The following is a 21,795-nucleotide window of genomic DNA, read 5'->3' as shown; positions in this document are numbered from 1 at the left end:
AACATCGTATACATTTTTAAACATTGCTGATCACTTACAAAGCTCCCCAGTACTTGAGCGAGCTCTTAACGCATTATAGTCCTTCACGTAAAATTCCGGCCAGTTGACAATACCTAAGAATATCAAAATCGACTGCTGGCGGTAGATCCTTTTCCTATTTAGCACCAAAACTTGGAACAATCTTCATAACATTGTCCGGGAAGCAGACACACTCTGTCAGTTCAAATCTAGACTAAAAACACATCTCTTTGGCCTAGCATACACATAACACATTATAGACTTCTATAATTCAATGTTAGGCTGCCTAGTTTCGGTCAGCCAGAACTGGGAACACTCCCCATAAATCCTGATGTACTTGTTACATCATAAGAAGGATGGTGTCTACGCTAATATTAGTCTCTCTGTTTATCCGAAGTTTACCGCAGTCCACCGGATCCAGGCCATATCCAGATCTGATGAAGGACCTGCCCCTGGACACGAAGACAACGCAGTCCTGAAATGTCAACCAGTCCCTCCCCTGTTTACTGAAGTCAGCCGGATCGCGGCCGTATCCAGATCAGATGGTGGACCTGCACCTGGACCCATCCATGACGCATCCCTGAAGTGCCAGCCTCATCAGCCCTGTGAAGGCCTCATCGACACGACAGCCATCGGCACTGATCCTCAACAAACTCGTCTCCATACCGGCATGATGACTCCGACCTCCAACCAGATGGAACTGGATAAATATTCTGAATGTTCTGATCCAATCTGAGTTCTGACCTGTAATGCTGCCTTAATCATAATCATACACTGTTCGCTCGTTAGCCAGGGGAGAACTGGCCCTCGACTGAGCCTGATTTTTTTTTCTCCATTCTGTCACCTGATGGAGTTTTGGTTCCTTACCACTATTGCCTTGGCTTTTGGCTTACTTAGTTGGGGACATTTAATATTCAACAATATTATTGATCTGCCTTACTTAAGGTGGACGATGACGCAATGTTATTCTAGAAACAAACTTTGTTGTATTATTTTCATGTTAGCACTGTGAAGCTGCTTTGATGCAATCTGTATTGTAAAAAGCGCTATATAAATAAAGGTGACTTGACTTGACTGACTCGTGTGTGTGTGTGTGTGTGTGTGTGTGTGTGTGTTTGTGTGTGTGTAAGTGTGTGCGCGTGTTGAGATTAGTTGGTATTAATTTTATTTTATTTTTCATTAATTTGGTATTTCTTCGTTTGTTTGTTCATTGTGCTCTTGAGTACTGTGAGTGGCTATATCGCCACCGTTGATTATCTGTTGTCAATTCCTTTATAACCAACAGGGGCTATTATCTGCTGGGACTGGGAGGATTAACTTTATTTATTTATATAATTTTGTTTGTTTACTGTGTGGATTGTTGTTTTGGTTATTTATTTTGAGTGAGGGTAATTTGGTTTAATTCACAAATTTGTATTACGGTGTGAATTTAGGTTGTTTGACTTGAATTTATTGGGATATTTGGAACATCTTTTATGTTCTCCTTTCCAAATGATGAATTATCCCATGGGATTTTCATATTGACCGTTTAAGATACGATTTTACAGGTGACACTGTATGGTATCAGGATCCTTTATCTTTTGTGTAAATGTTATTGTATTTGTAATTTCTGTATTTTCCCCCAAAAATGTTTGTTTTTTTGTATGATTACACATTTAAACCTCTTTGAGTGTCAAATAAAGAAGATTGTTTGTACACATCTCTGCTTGTTCTTTCCATTTGTTTGGAAACCCTGTAGTTGGAGCATTTACAATACATATTCTATATATTAGGTGCATGGCACAAGCCTCCGTCCACATTTGGCGTAGTCGGCAGGGTTTGGTTTCAGACAGAGGTGTGTGCTTCCAATATTTGGACACTTTGTTGCGTGTGTTTGAAATTGGAGGTGTATTTATTTATTTATTTATTCATGTATATTTTTTTGGTGTGTTCTTTTTGTGCTGTTTATTTGGATGTTTTTTGTGAGTGTTTATTTTACAGTGGCAAAGCAGCAGCGGGCAGTGATCAAGGGAAGCTTTCTCGAGACTGGTAGTTTTCAAAATACCTGTGAGTTTTTTTTTTTTGCAGTTTACTAATGGAGAGCGAGTTGGAAGAGCTGCTAAGGCAGGTTCAGCCCCTGCAGTCAGAGAATGAGCAGTTACAGCATTAAGCTAATTCTGCAGCAGGGCCCTCAGTTAGTATTTGCTCTGCCTCTGTCACAGAGGTTCGTGTCTCTGGTGTGGTGGATGCCCCCAGGCCCATGACAGATTAAGGGTAATTTAAGGGCTCAAAATTTATCAGCAAGGGAGGAAGCTTATTCCTGACCATCTAGGGGGATCTGCCAGAAGTGAAATGAAGTTTAGACCCAGAGAAGAGAGGGAGGATCCAGAAAAGGGCTTTTCTGTGTTAAAGGAGTTATATAGGTGTGCACACTCATATATTTCCCTTCAGTAGCAGTTTTTTTTTTTTCCGTAAACAGGAAGAGGGGCAGTCATTGCAAGACTTTTTGCATGCCCTTTTTGCTTTGATGGAGAAGGTGGTATAATGTGCTCCAGAAGGCATGCCTAACTCCGCTACTTTACTCAGGGATCAGTTTGTAGAACACATGATCGACAACAGTCTATGCCGTGAGCTTAAACGTTATGTCCGGCTCAATCCACAGTCTACCATTTGGATGTAAGGAAAGAGGCAATTAGGTGGGTTGATGAGGGTTTTCGCCCTGATACATGGGAAAGAAGTTAGTCTGTTCCATCTCTCGCTACTCAGTATAGAGTCCAAGGCCATAGTTTACCCCCTTGTGGTCAAGAGAATCAGTCCAAGTTGGCTGAATTGAAGGAGATGCTGAGGACCCATCAAGAGAAACTTAATCAACTCACCCAAGGTCTGCAGCAACTGCGGTCTCAGCATGCTTTTAATCAGTCTAGGCAAGTTAACCCTTTTATTTGCAGGCGTTGTAACCAACCAGACCATATTGTCCGAAATTGTGTTTTGGATTTTCGTAGATCTACAGAGCAGCAGGCATCTTTGTCACAGCCGGGTAGCTCTCTGAATCCTAGTAGGCTGATGGAAAACTTCAACCCCCTGAATTGATGAGCCACACTTCAGGAGGGGTAACAGTTGGCTCCTGGCCCTCTGAATCAGGTGGGAACCAGGCCCTTTTAAAATTATTAGGTAATTGTCCTTCTGCCAGGATTACTATGGGTGGGGTAGAGGTTCCCTGTTTATTGGACACTGGGTCTATGGTGACCACTATTTCAGAGAGGTTCTTTCTCCAACATTTTGAGCCTTGGGGTAAAGAGAAGTTGTATAGTTGTGGATGGCTACATTTACGTACTGCAAATGGCTTAGATATACCTTATCTGGGGTATTTGGAGTTAGATTTTGACGTTCTTGGGAAGATAATCCAGAGTAAAGAGGTACTCGTGGTGAAAGACCTGTCCCACTCTTCCTTACCGGGGGGTTTCCTGGGTTGCTGGGCATGAACATTATTCAGGAGTGCAATAGGGAGTTGTTTAGTCAACATGGTCACAATCTTTTTGACCTTCCCACTCCTGCATGGCTTTCTGCCCTACAGTATTGTAAGCAGACTGAAAATTATGCTTATGAGACCACGGAATGACTAGCTAGGGTTAGGGGCCGAGAAACTGTGTGAATCCCTGCTGATTCATTATGTTTTTTTGCCTGTTTTATTTTCCTTACCGGTAGGCTCTCCACCTGTATTGCTGTTTGAGCCTTTGGGGAAAGAGAATTTGCTCCCTGCTGGCCTTTTGGCCTCGGTATCTCTCGTACCATTTGTCCGAGGGCTTGCCTTTGTACCTAATGTAGGGGAACAGGATGCCTTATTGCAGCATCATGTTGCATTGGGAACCTTGTGTAAAGTCGAGACTGTTCCGCAGTCAGAGGGGTGTGATATTGTTGTACCATCAGAGAAACAAGTCTGTCAGCAAGTCACTATTTCATTGCAGGCGGTCGAAGTGGATAGAATGGAGGCGGCAATCCGGAATATGGACTTGTCTCCGTTGCCTCAGGACAAACAGGCTCAGGTCAAGTCCCTTTTGGGTACATTTAGATCTGTTTTTTCAGCTCATGAGGGTGACTTGGGCTGTACTGAGCTCATTACTCATGAGATTCCCCTGCTCGATAGTGAGCCAATACCACAGAGGTATCGACGTTTGCCCCCTTCAGATTATGAGGCAGTTAAGCAGCATATTCACTAAGAGAGCTCTAGTCCGTCTGACTCTCCGATTGTAGTTGTGAGGAAAAAGGATGGTCAGATTCGTCTTTCTGTTGATTATAGGCAGGTGAATGGTAAGACACAGAAGGATGCCCCGGATCGAGGAGTCACTGGATGCCTTGTGTGGAGCCCAGTGGTTTTCCACATTGGATCTTGCCAGTGGCTATAACCAGGTTCCTGTTGGTGGAGGTAGATAAGTGTAAGACCACCTTTTGCACACCCTTTGGTTTATTTGAGTTTAATTGAATGCCCTTTGGGTTGTGCAATGCACCTAGTACCATTCAACAGCTTATAGAGCGCATGTTCGGTGACCAAAGGTTCCAGACATTGTTGCTCTATTTAGATTACATTATCTAAAGTTTAAAAAAATGAAAAGCATGTTACAGTACACTTTGTGCAACTACAAAATCAAGGTCAATGAGAGATTAATTTTGCCTCAGCATCACATCTTTGTGCTGGGTCTTTTTTTGTGCTTGTGCCTGAGGACTTTTTCCACATCACAGGTTTGCCAGGCAAAGGGAAAAACCTGCAACTTTTGGGAGATAATAACTGTATTTATCGTGCACTTTCGACTTTGCAGAATGTCTAAATTCACAAACAGCTATATTACACTGCATGAATGGGAATACCTGAACTAACTGCAGTTGGTTTGATCAAATCATTTGATAAGTGTGAAAAAAATTTAATCATTGTGTGTAAACGATGACAACAACTTTTGCCTGCCTGTGTTTAGCATTTTGAAAGTGCATCACAGTGCAAAATTTATTTTAGTGAGTATTTTAGTGAATGAGAATGAGTTTAGAGTTTAGAGTCTTAACTATCTGAACTTGTTTAATGTTTTACAGAAAGAGTGATTTATTTGACAAATTGGTTTAGGCTACAAAGAATTTGGTTCAGAGAATGGGATTAAGTATTTTAGCAATTCAGAAAAACTGTAAGTCTTTTATCAGCCTGATATGCAGAGGGAGGAACCAATGAAAGAGAAGAAAGCAGGAGACGAAGTGATGGTAAAATTAGTTTAAAAAAAGTTTATTTAATAATCTTAGTTGTGTCGGTTTCAATGTTAAACAAAACTTTGTCTGACCAGCACAAATTCAACAAGTGTTATTATACATGCAGTAGCAATGGAAAATTTCTGCTTCAAAACATTGTCCTGAGATGTTAAAAAAACATTGAAATAGAGACATTCTTATCTCTAACTCACAAAGACAACACAGCACACAACATAAGACTAAACAGTAATGGAAAAATTAGAAAAAAAAAATAATTTATCAATGAATGAATCAATGTAATGAGTACACAATTGTTTAAATGATTAATATAAATGATTACATGATTAAGTAGAATAATAAAATGATACATGAATGAATGCATATTAAAGAAAATAAAACACCACACAAATATATGACTGCTCACTTGCAGATTGCTTCAGGTTGCTACAATAAATCCTTTGATCCTTAACTTTTCTTCAATAAGGGATCATAAAATATAATATAATATAAAATGATCAATTATGAATTAGTGTAATGAGTAAAACGTTTATTTTTAATGATTATAAGACTAAATGGAATAACAATTTGATTAAATGTTTATGAATGAATGAATAATAAAGGAAATAAAACAACACAAATGTATGGTTGGTTGCTACAAATAATTTTTAGATCCTTCACATGTTTCCAAACAAAAAGCTCAATTGCAATTTCCAAAATAAAAACAACAAAAAACATCAAGCAAGATTACATGTTTGTTCCCCTTGCTGAATATTTCAAGCTATAACCACTTGATAATTTTATTATTATTATTTGAATTATTATTGTTTAAAACTGTTGGAACCAGCTATATGAAGTGAATTCTAATAGGTAGCCAAGAGGCTGCGTGCTTTCATCAGGCGTTTCTGACGGCTCAGTAAGCTCTCCCGCTTTTGGCCAATGTCAAAGTCTTCTTTAAGCAGGTTGTCTAAATCATCTTTATCATTCAGCAACTCCAACATGTTCCTTCGCAGCTCCAAAGCTGCTTCCTGGAGCAACATATAGCGGATCACCATTGGGATCTGGTTGGCCAGACTCTTATTTACAATCTGGTAAAATAGATAAGACAGCATCTCAGATACACATTACAATTTGAGCTTCCGCTGATGGCACAGAAAGCTTTAGTTGGCACACTTACTGTGAAGTAGGACTCAAGGTGAAACCTCATTTCTCGCAAGGTGGCATGACTGCCTGTGCTAATGCCTTCGCTGCTGCAATTAACCCCTTCCTTAGTTTCTTCATCCTCTTCCAGCTTATCCTTTGCATCTCTCAGGCTCTGGCTGTATATGCCATCTTGACTGTAAACAATGAGCTCCATCTTGAATTGGGTCCTCAGCATGGATTCTGCCTGGGATTCTTTATCCTGCTTGATGACTTCGATCTTAGTCTTAGAAAGTATTAAAAAAATTACTGAAAACTTGAGAACTCACAATATGAAGTGATAAAACAACAGAAAAAAATCATTTAAATTTTAATTTTAAATTTCTGATTTTGTTTTGGAGGTCTCCTACAACAGGTTTACATGCTTCAAAGGTAAAAAAGCAGATTTAAAAACGACTCGTAAAGGTGGTTCAGAGTTGATTCTTTCTTTTGGGAGACAGCAACTTTATTTATCGTGCACTTTCGATTTTGCAGAACGTTTACATTCACAAACAGCTATATAACACTGCATGAAAGGGAATATTAGATAAACCATAACAGGGGCACTTTAAATCTGATTATTTAAAGGCATAGTAATGTGATTAATTTGTATGAAATTTAATAGCTTTATCAATATACTCGCCAGAATCATTGGCATAAAATCCACATACCTTTGCTGTTTTCAGAAGATCAGGGAATCCATTGAAGCTGTACTGGGCCAGCTGGATGAACTTCTTTGACACCACATCTATGTAAACACAAACACACTGTCAATATAGCTTCTTAAGCAAAAGTTAATCTTTCGAGCTTGATTATCCAGTGTTGGGTAAGTTTCTTTAAAAAAATAATTCATTAACTACTAATTGCATTTTCAACAGAGTAATAAGATTACTGTACTAATTACTCTCTCTAAAAGACTACTGTTCTTTCTAACTACCAGTTGAACAATACAAGTGTGGCAGGATGGGTTGTTACCCCTCCTAATTTTTTAATTTGAGGTTCGGCCAATGGGCTGGGACCATGGGTGTATAAGACCACGGGCTGCCAGTCGTAGGCGTGCGTCACTTTTCGGGGCCGTGCCGTCACCTACGCGCCCTGCTGCTTGTGCTGGAGGATCAAATGTAAACATTTGATGCGGTAAGGAAAACATGTATGATGACATTTGTGTAACGAGATTCCTGTGGGTTTTAATCGAGTGGGTACTAATCTGTATGCTTTATGTAGTCTAAAGTTCATCCGCGCTCTCTGCCGATGAGATCTGGCTCCATGCATCGCTAGGAATTCGGGATATTAATCCCAGTGCAGCATCTGTTATTGTGAGTATGTTTGCTCGAGCCGGAAGCCATAGGGAGAATGAATGGCAGTGTAACACTTTCTGTTTTGCTTATAGGCGCGGGACAAGAGCAATGGTGGCGTTCTGGTTAATTGTTATAAGCTCTGTGCCTCATCACAGAGATGCTGGTCGCTCCGACGCTCCGTGCTTCATCATAGAGTTGCTGTTCGCTTCGACGCTCCGTCTCACATCATAGTTGCTGTTCTGTTTCCATCGGATTCTGTTTCTATGAGACGCTCTCAACGATTTTTCACCTGTTTTCACGAGACTGAGATGTTCTTAACGGATTTTCATCTCTTTTGTGCTTCCTAAGCTGTGTCTAAGTCATATGTTTTGAGTTGTTTTTGTTTTCTTTATTTTTGTTTACTACTTTGATTTTAATGGTTGGGTATTTTTGAGTTTGTATTTTGGTTTCAATTCATTTATTGTGATTATTGAATATTGGTTGTATCTAACCATTTTTTACAGTTGACCTATATTGCCAATTTATTTAATAATTTATTTAAATTGAGTATGTTTCCTTTTGTTATTTTTGATCTTAATTTGTGACGATCCGATTGGAACTGAGAAGTTGGTTCCTTCCCGGAACTGCATTGAGTACTTTGTTATTTTGTTTATGCATATCTCTACTCTCTTAACGTTTTTTTCTTTCTGGTTGTTGCCAGGACCTGGGCACCCGGGGGCAGACGAGTGACCTTTTGGTGGTGGCATCCTTCACTGTTTGTCGTGGTCTTCTCTGACCTTGGTCGCTGTGTGTGTGCTAGTGTGTGTGTGTGTGGGCACTGTGATTTGAGTGATTTCCATTAAGGGTGATATTCTGAGACTGCCCCCGTTGGTAAGCCTGGGTTCCTTTGCCACTAATGATTGAACTTACAATTGAGATGAGTGTGATTGCTGGTCAATGCCTCTTTTAATGATGACTGTTGCTTAAATAAAATACTTTTGTACAATTACTTATGTCTCTGACTCCAACGGTGATTGGGACCTGTGCGTGCCTTAGCTTAGAGATTATATTAAATTCTTGGGGTGAAATTCCCCAGGTGGCGTAGTCGGAAATTACATCAATTTGAGTCAAACCACGCCCACTTTGCCACATTTTGGCGTATAGTCGGCAGGATTATTGCCAGATTGGGTCAGAGACAATAGGCTGTCTGTGGTAGATTGTGTGTTTTTGATTTCTCATTTTTGGAAACAGAACAGCAGCGTGGTGTGAGCGTAGGTGGCTCCTTCTCTGGGGTGGTAAGTCCATTTCTTTTTGTTCGAAACTGAGGAAGAATTACGGGAGTTGGGAGCTCAGTTGAAGGCTGATAGTGCCGGGATGCAGCAGCTACAGGCGCCAGTGGCTGGTGTACCCGGGGATGATGCAGCCTTGCCTGGTGCCTCCGGTGCTCCACCTGTTGTGCCTCGGCCTTCTGGTGCTAGTGCACCGGAACGTTTGGTTTTCGTGTGTCGGTGCCCAAAATTTAACTGTAAATCTGGGTTAAGTATTGATGAATGGGTCGAGGAGGCACGAATGTGCATGAGAGCACGATATAGGGGAATCGCTGAACAAGTCTTTTTATTTGACCACCTAGAGGGGGAGGCCCGAGAAGCGATTCGATATCGTCCTGAGGCGGAGCGCGGAGACCCCAGTAAAATTACTAAAGCGTTGCAAGAGCTGCAGGGTCGCTTAGTTGCATGTCCCGTTTAGGTTGCTCTTTTCCCTATCTTGTCAGATAGATAGGTGGATTTTAAGTACTGTGCGTGACCGACACGAGCTCTGTGTTGAGTCAATGCACGGGTAGGTAAGTGGCTGGTTCGGGTCTTGTAATATGTCCCGTTTAGGTTGCCCTGTTCCCTATCTTGTCAGATAGATGGGTGGATTTTGAGTACCGTGTGTGGTCGATATTAGCTCTGTGGTTTCTATTGTTACTGAGAGTTGTATCTGAAAGCTTTGGAACTATGGGGGCTGGAAAGACGTCAGCCGTGTCAGTGGTTGTAGCTGCCGGCTGGTTATGGGCCGTTAATTCCTTATGGTCATTTGGGATTGGACAAGATGGCCCTGTTCTTTCTGGTCTGTCATTAGCCCTTGAAGTTCACGGTTTTATTATTAGGCATGAGGTGCTGTTTAGATAATGGCACCTGTAATGTGATTTTAAGCATGTTGTCTTCTAGCTCCCAGGTTGATCGGGTGGTCGCCCCTCAGCGAACAGGTCGAGTTGGAGTTGGTCGGCATGGGAACTTGTACCATCCTCCCCGGGTAGTGGGAGAGTTGGGAAGCAGGGTCACAGTTGGCTCTGAGGTAACCACCGCTGGTATGTCAGTTTTGTTTAGGCCTCGGTCATCAGTGGTGTTGGTGGCTCCGTATCGAGTCCATTGTCGGGGCGCCGATGCAAAAGGGAGGAGAAGATTGTGGCAGGATGGGTTGTTACCCCTCCTAATTTTTTAATTTGAGGTTCGGCCAATGGGCTGGGACCATGGGTGTATAAGACCACGGGCTGCCAGTCGTAGGCGTGCGTCACTTTTCGGGGCCGTGACGTCACCTACGCGCCCTGCTGCTTGTGCTGGAGGATCAAATGTAAACATTTGATGCGGTAAGGAAAACATGTATGATGACATTTGTGTAACGAGATTCCTGTGGGTTTTAATCGAGTGGGTACTAATCTGTATGCTTTATGTAGTCTAAAGTTCATCCGCGCTCTCTGCCGATGAGATCTGGCTCCATGCATCGCTAGGAATTCGGGATATTAATCCCAGTGCAGCATCTGTTATTGTGAGTATGTTTGCTCGAGCCGGAAGCCATAGGGAGAATGAATGGCAGTGTAACACTTTCTGTTTTGCTTATAGGCGCGGGACAAGAGCAATGGTGGCGTTCTGGTTAATTGTTATAAGCTCTGTGCCTCATCACAGAGATGCTGGTCGCTCCGACGCTCCGTGCTTCATCATAGAGTTGCTGTTCGCTTCGACGCTCCGTCTCACATCATAGTTGCTGTTCTGTTTCCATCGGATTCTGTTTCTATGAGACGCTCTCAACGATTTTTCACCTGTTTTCACGAGACTGAGATGTTCTTAACGGATTTTCATCTCTTTTGTGCTTCCTAAGCTGTGTCTAAGTCATATGTTTTGAGTTGTTTTTGTTTTCTTTATTTTTGTTTACTACTTTGATTTTAATGGTTGGGTATTTTTGAATTTGTATTTTGGTTTCAATTCATTTATTGTGATTATTGAATATTGGTTGTATCTAACCATTTTTTACAGTTGACCTATATTGCCAATTTATTTAATAATTTATTTAAATTGAGTATGTTTCCTTTTGTTATTTTTGATCTTAATTTGTGACGATCCGATTGGAACTGAGAAGTTGGTTCCTTCCCGGAACTGCATTGAGTACTTTGTTATTTTGTTTATGCATATCTCTACTCTCTTAACGTTTTTTTCTTTCTGGTTGTTGCCAGGACCTGGGCACCCGGGGGCAGACGAGTGACCTTTTGGTGGTGGCATCCTTCACTGTTTGTCGTGGTCTTCTCTGACCTTGGTCGCTGTGTGTGTGCTAGTGTGTGTGTGTGTGGGCACTGTGATTTGAGTGATTTCCATTAAGGGTGATATTCTGAGACTGCCCCCGTTGGTAAGCCTGGGTTCCTTTGCCACTAATGATTGAACTTACAATTGAGATGAGTGTGATTGCTGGTCAATGCCTCTTTTAATGATGACTGTTGCTTAAATAAAATACTTTTGTACAATTACTTATGTCTCTGACTCCAACGGTGATTGGGACCTGTGCGTGCCTTAGCTTAGAGATTATATTAAATTCTTGGGGTGAAATTCCCCAGGTGGCGTAGTCGGAAATTACATCAATTTGAGTCAAACCACGCCCACTTTGCCACACAAGGATAGGCATGAAACTGCTCTTTTAAATACTGTAAATAATCTAAAAATGCATAAATTATTCTTGAACTGACCAAAGAACTTAAAGGGAGAAAATTACATAAAAAACATACATTTTAACATTAGACATTACATTTTTATGTTAAATCCACTATTATTTTTGTTATAGAATTGTTTTATGGTCTTTTCAGTATTTAATGCAATTTAAATAAGAGTAATCCCTTATTTTACTTTTTCAAGTGAAAATAAATAAATTACTTAGTTACATGCAACACAGCCAGTTAATCCAGGTGTCAGAAGGAACTGTACTGTGCTAAGCCACCTTTATCCAAAGTAAAATGTAAATGTAATTTAAGGAAAATCTACCTGGAGCAACTTAAGGTTTAATTCTAAGGTTTAATTCCTTATTCTAGGACAAAAAGAGGAGTTCATGGTTCGCCTTTCATATTTAACTCTGTACTTACAAATGCACTGCATAAACTGGGAACTTCAGTGTGGCTAACATGGATTTAGATTTCCTGGTTTTTGGTATTCTTGACAATTCTAAGATTCCACCTTTGAGGCAACTGTTCTAGATAATTGCCTTATCTATCTTTAGAATTGCAAAGGGCCCTTAACAAAGTGAAGTCCATATGAAAATATTTAACACATTAATAAAGGATTAAGAACTGTGGAAATGGAGTGGGTGGGATTTGAAATATAAAAAAACAACACAAACCAGAGATGGTATTCAGCATCTTTATGGCAGGTTCTTCCAGCTGCTTGATCTGTTTCTTAACCAGTTTTTCGAAGGTACTGTAATTGATGAATCCTGGAAGCTCTCTTCCCCGATACTTGGCTTCATATTTATCAACTTCGTTCTTAATTGTATTTATGTCTGCAAAGGATTTATGAATAATGTCAGAAGATGCTTTACATTATCACAGAATATACTTTTGAAAGATCTGCCAAGGGACCAGTGATTAAAGTCAATCAGCTTTTCATACATTAAAGAAAATGAAAGGCCCTGTTTACACCTGGTATTAAGATGGAGTTTGGTTGATCGGTTAATTGGACGATGCTAAATAAACGGGGTCTAAAACGTTTTGAGCTTGTCCACTTTCGACTACTTCCAGAACAGGGGCAGCGTTAATGAATGGCAGTTGCCATACCCTGGCATTCAGACAAAACAGGGGAAATAAACAACTCATGATGCTGCACCAGACAGCAACATAGTGTCTGCCCAGACCCGGCCCATATCTGGTACGCGTTGAATCCACATGTACCAGATGTGGCCCGGATCTGGGCCAACACTATGTTGCTGTCTGTAGCTCGTTAATTCTGTTGCTTGAGTTGGCCTTTGGCAGAAATTTCAGCTTTGAAAAAACAATTTTAATAGCCTAACACCGTGTCCTAACCAGACTCGACCCAAGATGAGAGAATTTCCTAAAAAATCACAGCCAATCAGAAGAGTGTGTGGGCGGCCTCTCTCTGCAAGTGCACTGCATTCGCAACGAATTGGATAAGTACATTATCAAATTCCTAAATCTAATTATAGTTTGAACTTTGTTGTTTCCTTTAATTTATTTTCAAGATCTGAGGTTTTAGCCTATCCATTGTTGCTTTCAGTACCTATGTATATAAAGGTCATGAAAAATGAAATTCAAACTCAAACATAAATTATTTTTAAATCAAATAAAGCACACAATTCGCAGCTCAGATTATCATTGTCATTTGTATGTTGTTCCAGACAGATTTTGTCCACATTTTGTTTAGATAGTATAAAATGATTGCATGGGAATGTCGTTTTTGTATGACCAGAAGAAGGAATCATGCCATAGCCATACCCTATAGGTTTTTGTGAAACGCCACCACTGTTCCAGAGCAAATCGCATTCGAGCAGATTGTATGTAAGCGTTCAAACAGCCACAAAAGACCACCTATACTCTCTGCCAAATTACCTCATGCTTACGCGCTAGAGATGGTTGGCTAAAGACCCAAGTTTGGTTTGAAGACAAAAAACGTACCAAACACAATGTTCTCTCACTGTACCTGATTTCTAACATGCACTCACCTCATACAGTGTGGTGTTGCGGTTATCAGAGCAGAAACGAAAGCTGCTGCTCATATGTAAATGTTTGAGAGCTTATTTCATCCATTAGATCGAAAGTGAAAGTGATCAAAAATGTTACTTAGATTATATTAGAGATTTAAGTTGGTGGGCCTAATTAACAGATTGAAACTGTGATGAAGGGGGATACAGCAGATATATTATAAAGCAAATATTTTAAAGCAAAAAATATTACAAAGAATGCTTCACTTACATGATTTTCCAGAGTCATCCAAGATGCCATTCCATTTTGCAAATTCTTCACGAAGTTCTGGAAAAATCATTAGATCTAGTGCACATTTAAGCGCTTCTCCAGTGGTCAGTTTGAGTGCATCATCTGTGAAATCTGTAAGTTTCTAAATTCAGTGATGAAATGTGAAAGATTTCAGTAACTCACTGATATCAATATGACTTAATATTCATACTGGAAACAATTTAGAATACTGTTCCATCATTAATGAGTAACTAGGTACAAATGAGTATCGCACTATTAACATTCTAGAAACTACTGTAACTACTGTTAACTAACAAGAAACTCTAATTAACAAATTAGTTAGTAATAAAGCTCAGTTGAATGAGGTAGTTCACTATTAGCTTATCAGATTTCTTTCATACCTCTCAGAGGACTACTAAGAACTACTATAAAGGTTCATCATTATGGTTCCTATAAAAGTTTGTAGTGACACTTGAGTCATTCCTATCCAAAACCTACATTTATTTCAGTTATCATGTTTTTCACTTTAGAATACTGATCTAAATAATTAGTATAATTATAATATATAAGTATAATAATAATCAATAATTTGGAAATACTAGAGTCATTACTAGTGGGCTAGCATGACCTTCACTTTAGAATTAATTATATATTATGCATTATTCATGTTAATTATGACCCCGTATATAGTAGTTCTTAGTAGTCCTCTGGGAGGTATTTAAAAAATAGTAGTTACTGATTCGCTAACAGTGAACTTCCACATTCAATTGAGCACTAATACTTATTCGTTAATCAGTTTCTTGTTAGTTAATAGTATAATGTGCTACTCATTTGTTCCTGTGTAGTTATTCATTAATGACGGAACAGTATTCTAAAGTGTTACCTTCATACTTTGATACTGTGTAGATTTTAATGCTGAACTCACATCACTAAGAAAAGTCCGTCTTTCTGCAGGGTCTGATGGGGGTCCGTTACAATATTTCTCCAGTTCCGTCTGTGTTTCAGCGAGCTTCGTCTGGATTTGCTCTTCCAAACAAGGCAATGATTTCTATAGCAGATTAGTCATATAAAAATAAGAAAAAGTGTTTTTATTATGAGTCTAAAGGTTCTGTAGGACTTTTTTGTACAAAAAAAAGAGCTATTTCACCTGAATGTGATGAACCAACTCAATTGTTAGTTTTTCAGCCAACTTAGGAATAGTTGCAAAACCTTCTTCATAGAGTTTGCTTGGAGAAAAAAAACACAAATACATTAAGTGAGCTGTGACTGAACATAACACCCCTACACTGTTAAAAAAATCTGTAGAAATTACAGTATTACTGGCAGCTGCTTGCCAGTAACTTACTGTAGATTTAAATTGATGTTATTTACTGGCAACAGTTTGTTCAAAGTTAAATGAACATTAAACATTAACAAGTCTTTATCTTTACAGAATAAAACTAAAATAACAGCCTCATGCAAAGCATTCTGGGAACCAAAATCTGAAGGGAAAAAACAGAAAAAGGTTGATGAAGATTTCTGGTTCCCAGAATGCTTTGCATTAGGTTGTTATTTTATAGTTTTATTCTGTAAAGACAAAGACTTGTTAATGTTTAATGTTCATTTAACTTTGACCAAACTGTTGCCAGCAAATAACATCGATTTAAATCTACAGTATAGGTTACTGGCAAACAGCTGCAAAACTACAGCAAATTTTTTACAGTGTAATTTACAAAAAATCACAAATAAAGGGTACTAATTTGCATGTGCACTTTTTGGGCATACTTTAGGTGATTAAGAAATGCTATTCAAATAACCACAAAAGCAAATAACAAGGAAAAATCTTTAGCCATACCGCTCACATAAAAGTTCTCACTACAGTTTTTTCCAGAACATAAGTCTCTGTTTTTTTATCACCTGAAACATCCTGCGACTTAAAGGCCTATTCCAAAATTATTTATATTACAGGCTCAACTCTAAAGATTTGATCTACTGGCCTTGTGGCCCCACCACAAAAAAAGTAGTTATTGTTTTAGTTGTCTAAAAATAATATCTGTATTTTTTGGTTGAATGGCGATATATGGTACATATGGTACACTCTCTTTTTTCTACGTTTTTCTATTTGTATTAAAAAAACATATTTGTAGCCTATTTTTTTTTTTTTTTTTTATATATATATATATATATATTTCACATACTGTTCAATGTTGTCCTACAGACAATGTTCTTATTGAGGGCTATAAAAACACATAGCATAGTGAATGTAACCCTGGTATATATTATGTGCAAAAAAGGGTTAAAATCACATTACATTCTAACTTTGTGACATTAAAATCTAAAAACAAAAATAATGATTTTATTTTTAAATTCACTAAACTAAAAATGAAAATAAATACAAACAAAAGCAAAGACTAATTAACCTACATTTGATTAGGCTACACCATCTACTTTACAGTAGAGTTACTGCTATCATAAAAAAAATACACTTACTTGTAGGTTTAAATTTCTACATATGGCATATACATATTGTTCAACAACAAATATTTTAGCAATATTTAGTCAGAATTATTGCGCTCCCATTCTATTACGCTCCCTCTGTTTGGAGCGCACGAGTGTGGTGGCACTCAAATATATCTTACAAAATCGATATAGCTCAGTGTGAACATGTCCAAAAGCTCAGGAAGACGTGAAAGAGTATTTGCGTGCTGTGAGGCAGCTTGAATGCTTGAATATTTAAGTTGGCAAGCCTTAAAAATGTGCAAATTATCAACTTCCGTGAAGATGCAGCACAAATTTCCGTCAACTGGCCCCAGTCTCGTCCACGCTGGCCACTGGGCAGTCCTTATTGTCAAGCCCTCTTTTTTGTCAAGCATACAAATAATAGCTTAAAGTTCAAGTTTCATTCTAAATAAATCTGTTTAGACTTGTCATTTATAATGTTGTTTATAATAAATGCCACTATAATTTGTTTTATATGATACCTATAATATTCTGTTCTGAATAGCAGTCAATTTAAAGATTTTGTTATGCAGTGAGGGGAACTAAAATACATGTTTGTAGTGTTCATAATGTTTGTCGTTTAATTTGTTGGTCATATACATTGATGTGACTTTTTCTCAACAATACAATTTTGGGATTTACTATTTCAGCTTGAATCTCAATAAATAACTAAATGTTGTGACCATTTACCCACCTGAAATGAGGATGGTTTTTGAAGAAGGCATTCTCTGTTGCTGTGGCCTCATTAAGTGTGACCTGATCTACAATCTCTTTTTGTCCCCTGCACCTTACAATCATGTAGCCTTTAGTAAGGTGAATGACCTCATTGTGCACAATGTCTACCACTGTCCCTTCAGTGCCCTTATCCACCAGATCCGGCTTTGTTAAGATGCCTGTAGTAAATAAACAATGGTTATGAGTCTGATTCAGTTTGATTTCTAGCAATGAAATGCAATGAGAAATGCACACCTAAAGTTCTTTCGCCCTCAGGGTCTTCCTTCTGAGCCATCTGCAATGCTTCTATGGTCGCGATGTCAACATTGCATGGCACCACAACCAGGTTGATTGTTTCTTGCTTTGTAATAAACTTTCTGATCAGTGTCTTACTCTAGAAGAAATACATATCATTAATTTTCCTGTGTCTTTACATCACAATGGTCTTTCCAACAAAATATCATATAAAAATAAAATAAAATTTAAAAAAAAAAGCATACTTTTTGGGGCAAAAAACCTCGGTCATTATTGAAACCATCATGAGAAAGTTAAATTTACCGTTTCTGCAATATCATCACATTGACCATTGACTGCCACTCGTGCAATCCCAGGGAGGTCAATGAGAGTGAGGTCAGGAACATTGGCAGAATGGATCTGCAGACTGATGAGTTCATCACTAATGCCAACACCTTCTCCGGCCATCTCATCCTGGGCTACAAATATAATTAGTGTTCGGACGCAATCAAGATGCTTGATCGTATTTTAGGCATCGTAAACCTTCCCTTTTCCACTTTTCACAAATTCGTATTGTAGAAGCAAATCTTAACTTGATTTAGGATTCTTATCCAATCTTACAAAATCTCATCTTATCTGTAGTATCTTAAGCCACTCCATTGAGTTCAACCACTCAATTAACTGTGTTACCATGCAACCACCGACGTGCAAGTAGCTGCTGTCAAGAAAATGCTAGAGATTAAAATGGAGAAACAAAATAGGTGTGCTTTTAATTAAGTGTTACAGAAAGAGAAGCCTGGTAGAAAAGGCAAAGCCTATCACTGTATTTCATGGGATGCTGTAATTATCAGTGTTTTGACGTCAAAGGACATCATTTGGGTGTTCACAGAAGTCTTTCCGCATCAAACATCACTGTTCTGTGATGTGAGGCCATTCTCAGACAGGGCTATAGGTATGTGATTTTTACAGCAGGCTTTCAAATAATTTTGAAGTTAGGACACCAGTGGGATTTTTTTGGATTTTTTTGTAGAGTTAGGATGCTTTTGTAATACCTGCCTTTTCCTATCCGTAGTTAAGATAAGATTATGCACTAAAGAAATGTTATTCTGTAATAGCTTTTGTCCTAAATGAGGTTCTAACTGAAATTACCAAGGTTACCAAACAGAAAAGACAGGATTCTAATGTAAAGATCTTTCTGTATTCAGTATTTTAGTATTACCTTTGCAAACCTTGATGACACTGACCAAGAGAGGCCTCGTCTCTCTCCTCGAGTTTCAAAGGCCTTCCAGAAAGGTTGATGACTCCATCACCAGGCGTCACAATACCTATACCTTCAAGTTACTTTTGTTGTATTCCCCTGCGGGCCATCAGCTCACTCCCAACGACCTCATCAAGAATCTTCTACTCTACACGCATCCAGACTCTTGTTCAGCTTCAAAGCCAATGCAAGTAACTGCTTCTCAACTATTAAGATGCATCTTTAAGTTTTGACCCCTTTATTAAGGTGATTTCGATTCTCTGATGGTTCTTGTTAGGTTGTGATTAACCAATTGTAAAGCTTGCCATTCTTTGTTCTCTCTCTTTTTCTTTACTTTTCTCCATTCTGTATATATCACTTTTGCTTAGTTTAGTTGTATGTTCCCCATAATTCCATTTGTTAAAACCTTTATACTGGTTGTCTCTTGGTTTCCAACTCACAAATCAAAATCACTTAAGCATTTGATCTTCCTACATGCATTTGCTATACTGTTAGTACTATATACAGTAAGAAAGTTATTCTTCTTAGCCAGGAGAATAATTTTTCTTAGAGTTTATATGATTGTGCTGTCTGTTCGATGGATGAACAGATCAGTCGATTGTAAAGTTAATTCTGCTAGAATTAATTCTGAAAGCTGATTTAAATTTGCATAATTAATTATAACCCATTATAATTAATTATACATATTTTCCTTATGAGCTAATTTGCTACATTAGATATGATATTAATAAACGCTGTCTTAGAGAGACATCAGGATGCATTCTATCCGTTTTCTACCTTCGCAAATCTTTTCCTCCACTTCTGCTGGGTCATCAATGTCTTCCTCGTAGTCCCGGTAACTGATTCTCGCATGCCATTTGTCCTCGCCTTTAGTTCTTATCATCTTGAGCTCAAGAGGGCACCGTGTAACAATTCCTGCACAAAACACAAAAGAGTGGATGCCAGACAAATGCTGAATACAGAACTGCATACTAGTGTACTACTCATACTATTTTACTCATACTACGTCCTAGTATGCGAATCCGAATTCAGTAATATTTTTACCATGTAGCAGACCATGCAAATTCCATATAGTAATCATTCACTATCATAGCAAAGATACCATCACTGTGCCATAGCATTTGTTGGTAGGCTGTAGTCATTAAATAACATTTATATTTTACATATGTATCTATGTTTTAGTTTTATATATATAGGCTATATTTAATATTTTTATGTGTTCTTCTTACCACTACCCCTGGGTAACGCTACTCCTGACAGTGCCTCTAGAATAGAACTCTTTCCTGAGCTTTGGTCTCCAATGACGGCGATGGCAGGCAACGCCAGGTCCTTTTCGACTCCCAAAGACCGTAAACTGTCGATGGTGTCGATGCAAGGGCGGATTTTTTCCTCATATTGCTGATTGAATGTATAGCTCATTTTCTCTGTCTTTAACAATGTTGAAATGTCAAAATAATAAAGAAAATACTTCACGTCGATTTAACAGCTGCTGTCGGTTTGTGCACTCTTCGATAGGATGTCTCAAAGTGATGCTGTTTCAAAGTGAATCCCAGCAGTTTTATACTTTAGTTAGAGGAACTCATCATACAGGCGGAACAAAAAAAATACTAAGTAAGTCTGCATACCAGCAGATCCTGTTTTAAATAGATAGTTACATAGTGATCTTGTCTTATTCTTGCTAACACTTTACAATACAGGTGCACTATATGCATCACTGCAACAAATAATAATAATAATAATAATAAGAAGAAGAAGAAGAGCATTCTGTTAAATAAAGGTAAAATACTGGCAGCAGAGGCCCCAGCAATCTTACTCTACAGTATGAATACTGTGAAATTGCTATAGGGTAATTAATCACACTCAGAGGAAATAGTGCAAAAGCTGTTGACAGTACCCTTTAAAAAGGTTACATACCATGTAGGTACTAATATGCACTCTTTACCTTTTTAAAGGGTGCCATCCCAGTGACAGCTTTTGTACTATTTTTCTGAGAGTGCTGGGATTCTGTGCCTTTTGTGACCCCAGTGAAGATCATGAACTTACAGCCTTACAATGGTGAATAATATTAATTTTAAAGCTGTTGTATCATAACAATACATTAACTATAACCTTATTGAAGGTAATAAAAAAAAAAAAAAATCAGTTCAGACATTTTACAGCATTTTGAACCTCCATGTCTCCAGGCATGCATTACCCATATTTCATCATAAATCCATATGTGTTCTGTGTTTTACAATCATCATATGACATTCAGCACTGTGAAAAAAAAGAAAAGAAAAAAAAAAATCCATGAAAACACATCATTTCCAGGAGTTTTTGCCCAAACTTCAATAGCCTTTTTAAATTATTAAAACTAGAAGTATATCTTAACTGTAAGATTACTTTTATCATCTAAACTACATTCTCACTGTCGCATTAAAGCAGAGTATGCTGTATGGCATAAATCAAAGCACGTGACAGACCGTGGTCAGAGGAGATCAGCTGAAAAGGTGTCATAATGGACGATACTCATCCTTATAATGCAATATATCAACTATGATAAACAGTCAAAAGCTTTGTGTTCTCCCAAAATGTGTCTTAACTTATCGCACATGTGTCAATAACTTACGTATAAGCTATAAAACATGACGTCACTGAACATGCACAGTAAGAACAAATACAAATAAAAGAAATTAATAATTAACAAAAATAATAATTATTATAAATTTAAATAATAAAATATAAATTTGAGATATGGCTCTTAAATTTCCGGCCCCTAATTGACAAGCAGCGAGACTGACGATTACCTTCACCAATTGCAATGGAGCCATTCTGATATACTCACATATGCATTAAAAGTCTATTTTCTATTTACTGAAATGTCCACATCTTTTGCATAGCAGAGAAACACTCTTAGATATTTGATGTATAGTCCATTTCACAGATAAGACATACATTGTCAAGAGGCCTTTCCAAGGTAGGCCTATTGGTCTTGGTTTAAACCAACACATGTCTTAAAAGTAATTTTTTTTATTTTTTTATCAGGGAACACTTTAATGATTCTTCCAAAGACCCATGAATTTCTTGGGGAAGAGTCATCTAATAATAGGAATCTCACCAGAGAGCCAATCTACTCTGAGTGTAACTAAACGAGCCAATGAACATTGGCATACAATGATTTGCAGCAGCTGCTCTGCCTCCCAGCACGGGTATATAATGAGCAGCATTGCATC

General features: G+C 38.3%; 1 protein-coding gene and 1 long non-coding RNA gene across 3 annotated transcripts; one reads left to right on the top strand and one right to left on the bottom strand.

Moving 5' to 3' along the window:
• Positions 1–6,083: 6,083 nt before the first annotated feature.
• Positions 6,084–20,002, bottom strand: LOC311071376 (interferon-induced GTP-binding protein MxB-like; the record flags this gene model as incomplete). The annotated part of the gene is made up of 12 exons (XM_084095777.1): positions 6,084–6,308; positions 6,398–6,646; positions 7,071–7,147; positions 12,315–12,473; positions 13,900–14,041; positions 14,825–14,947; positions 15,047–15,125; positions 17,072–17,270; positions 17,347–17,485; positions 17,650–17,804; positions 19,361–19,498; positions 19,813–20,002. The coding sequence occupies 12 exons, from the start codon at positions 20,000–20,002 to the stop codon at positions 6,084–6,086; spliced, it is 1,875 nt and encodes a 624-aa protein (XP_083951903.1).
• On the top strand, positions 7,458–11,572 carry LOC311071386. Of its 2 annotated transcripts, XR_014603818.1 has the most exons (5): positions 7,458–7,536; positions 7,624–7,715; positions 7,790–10,305; positions 10,393–10,484; positions 10,559–11,572. It is a non-coding gene; the product is annotated as an uncharacterized lncRNA (long non-coding RNA). The 2 variants fall into 2 exon arrangements; XR_014603819.1 differs by having other exon boundaries at positions 7,790–11,572.
• Positions 20,003–21,795: the final 1,793 nt, after the last annotated feature.

This window comes from Abramis brama, assembly GCF_963993115.1.
Source record: "Abramis brama genome assembly, chromosome: 2".
Taxonomy (NCBI): Eukaryota; Metazoa; Chordata; class Actinopteri; order Cypriniformes; family Leuciscidae; genus Abramis; species Abramis brama.
This window is presented reverse-complemented; position numbering and strand designations above follow the sequence as displayed.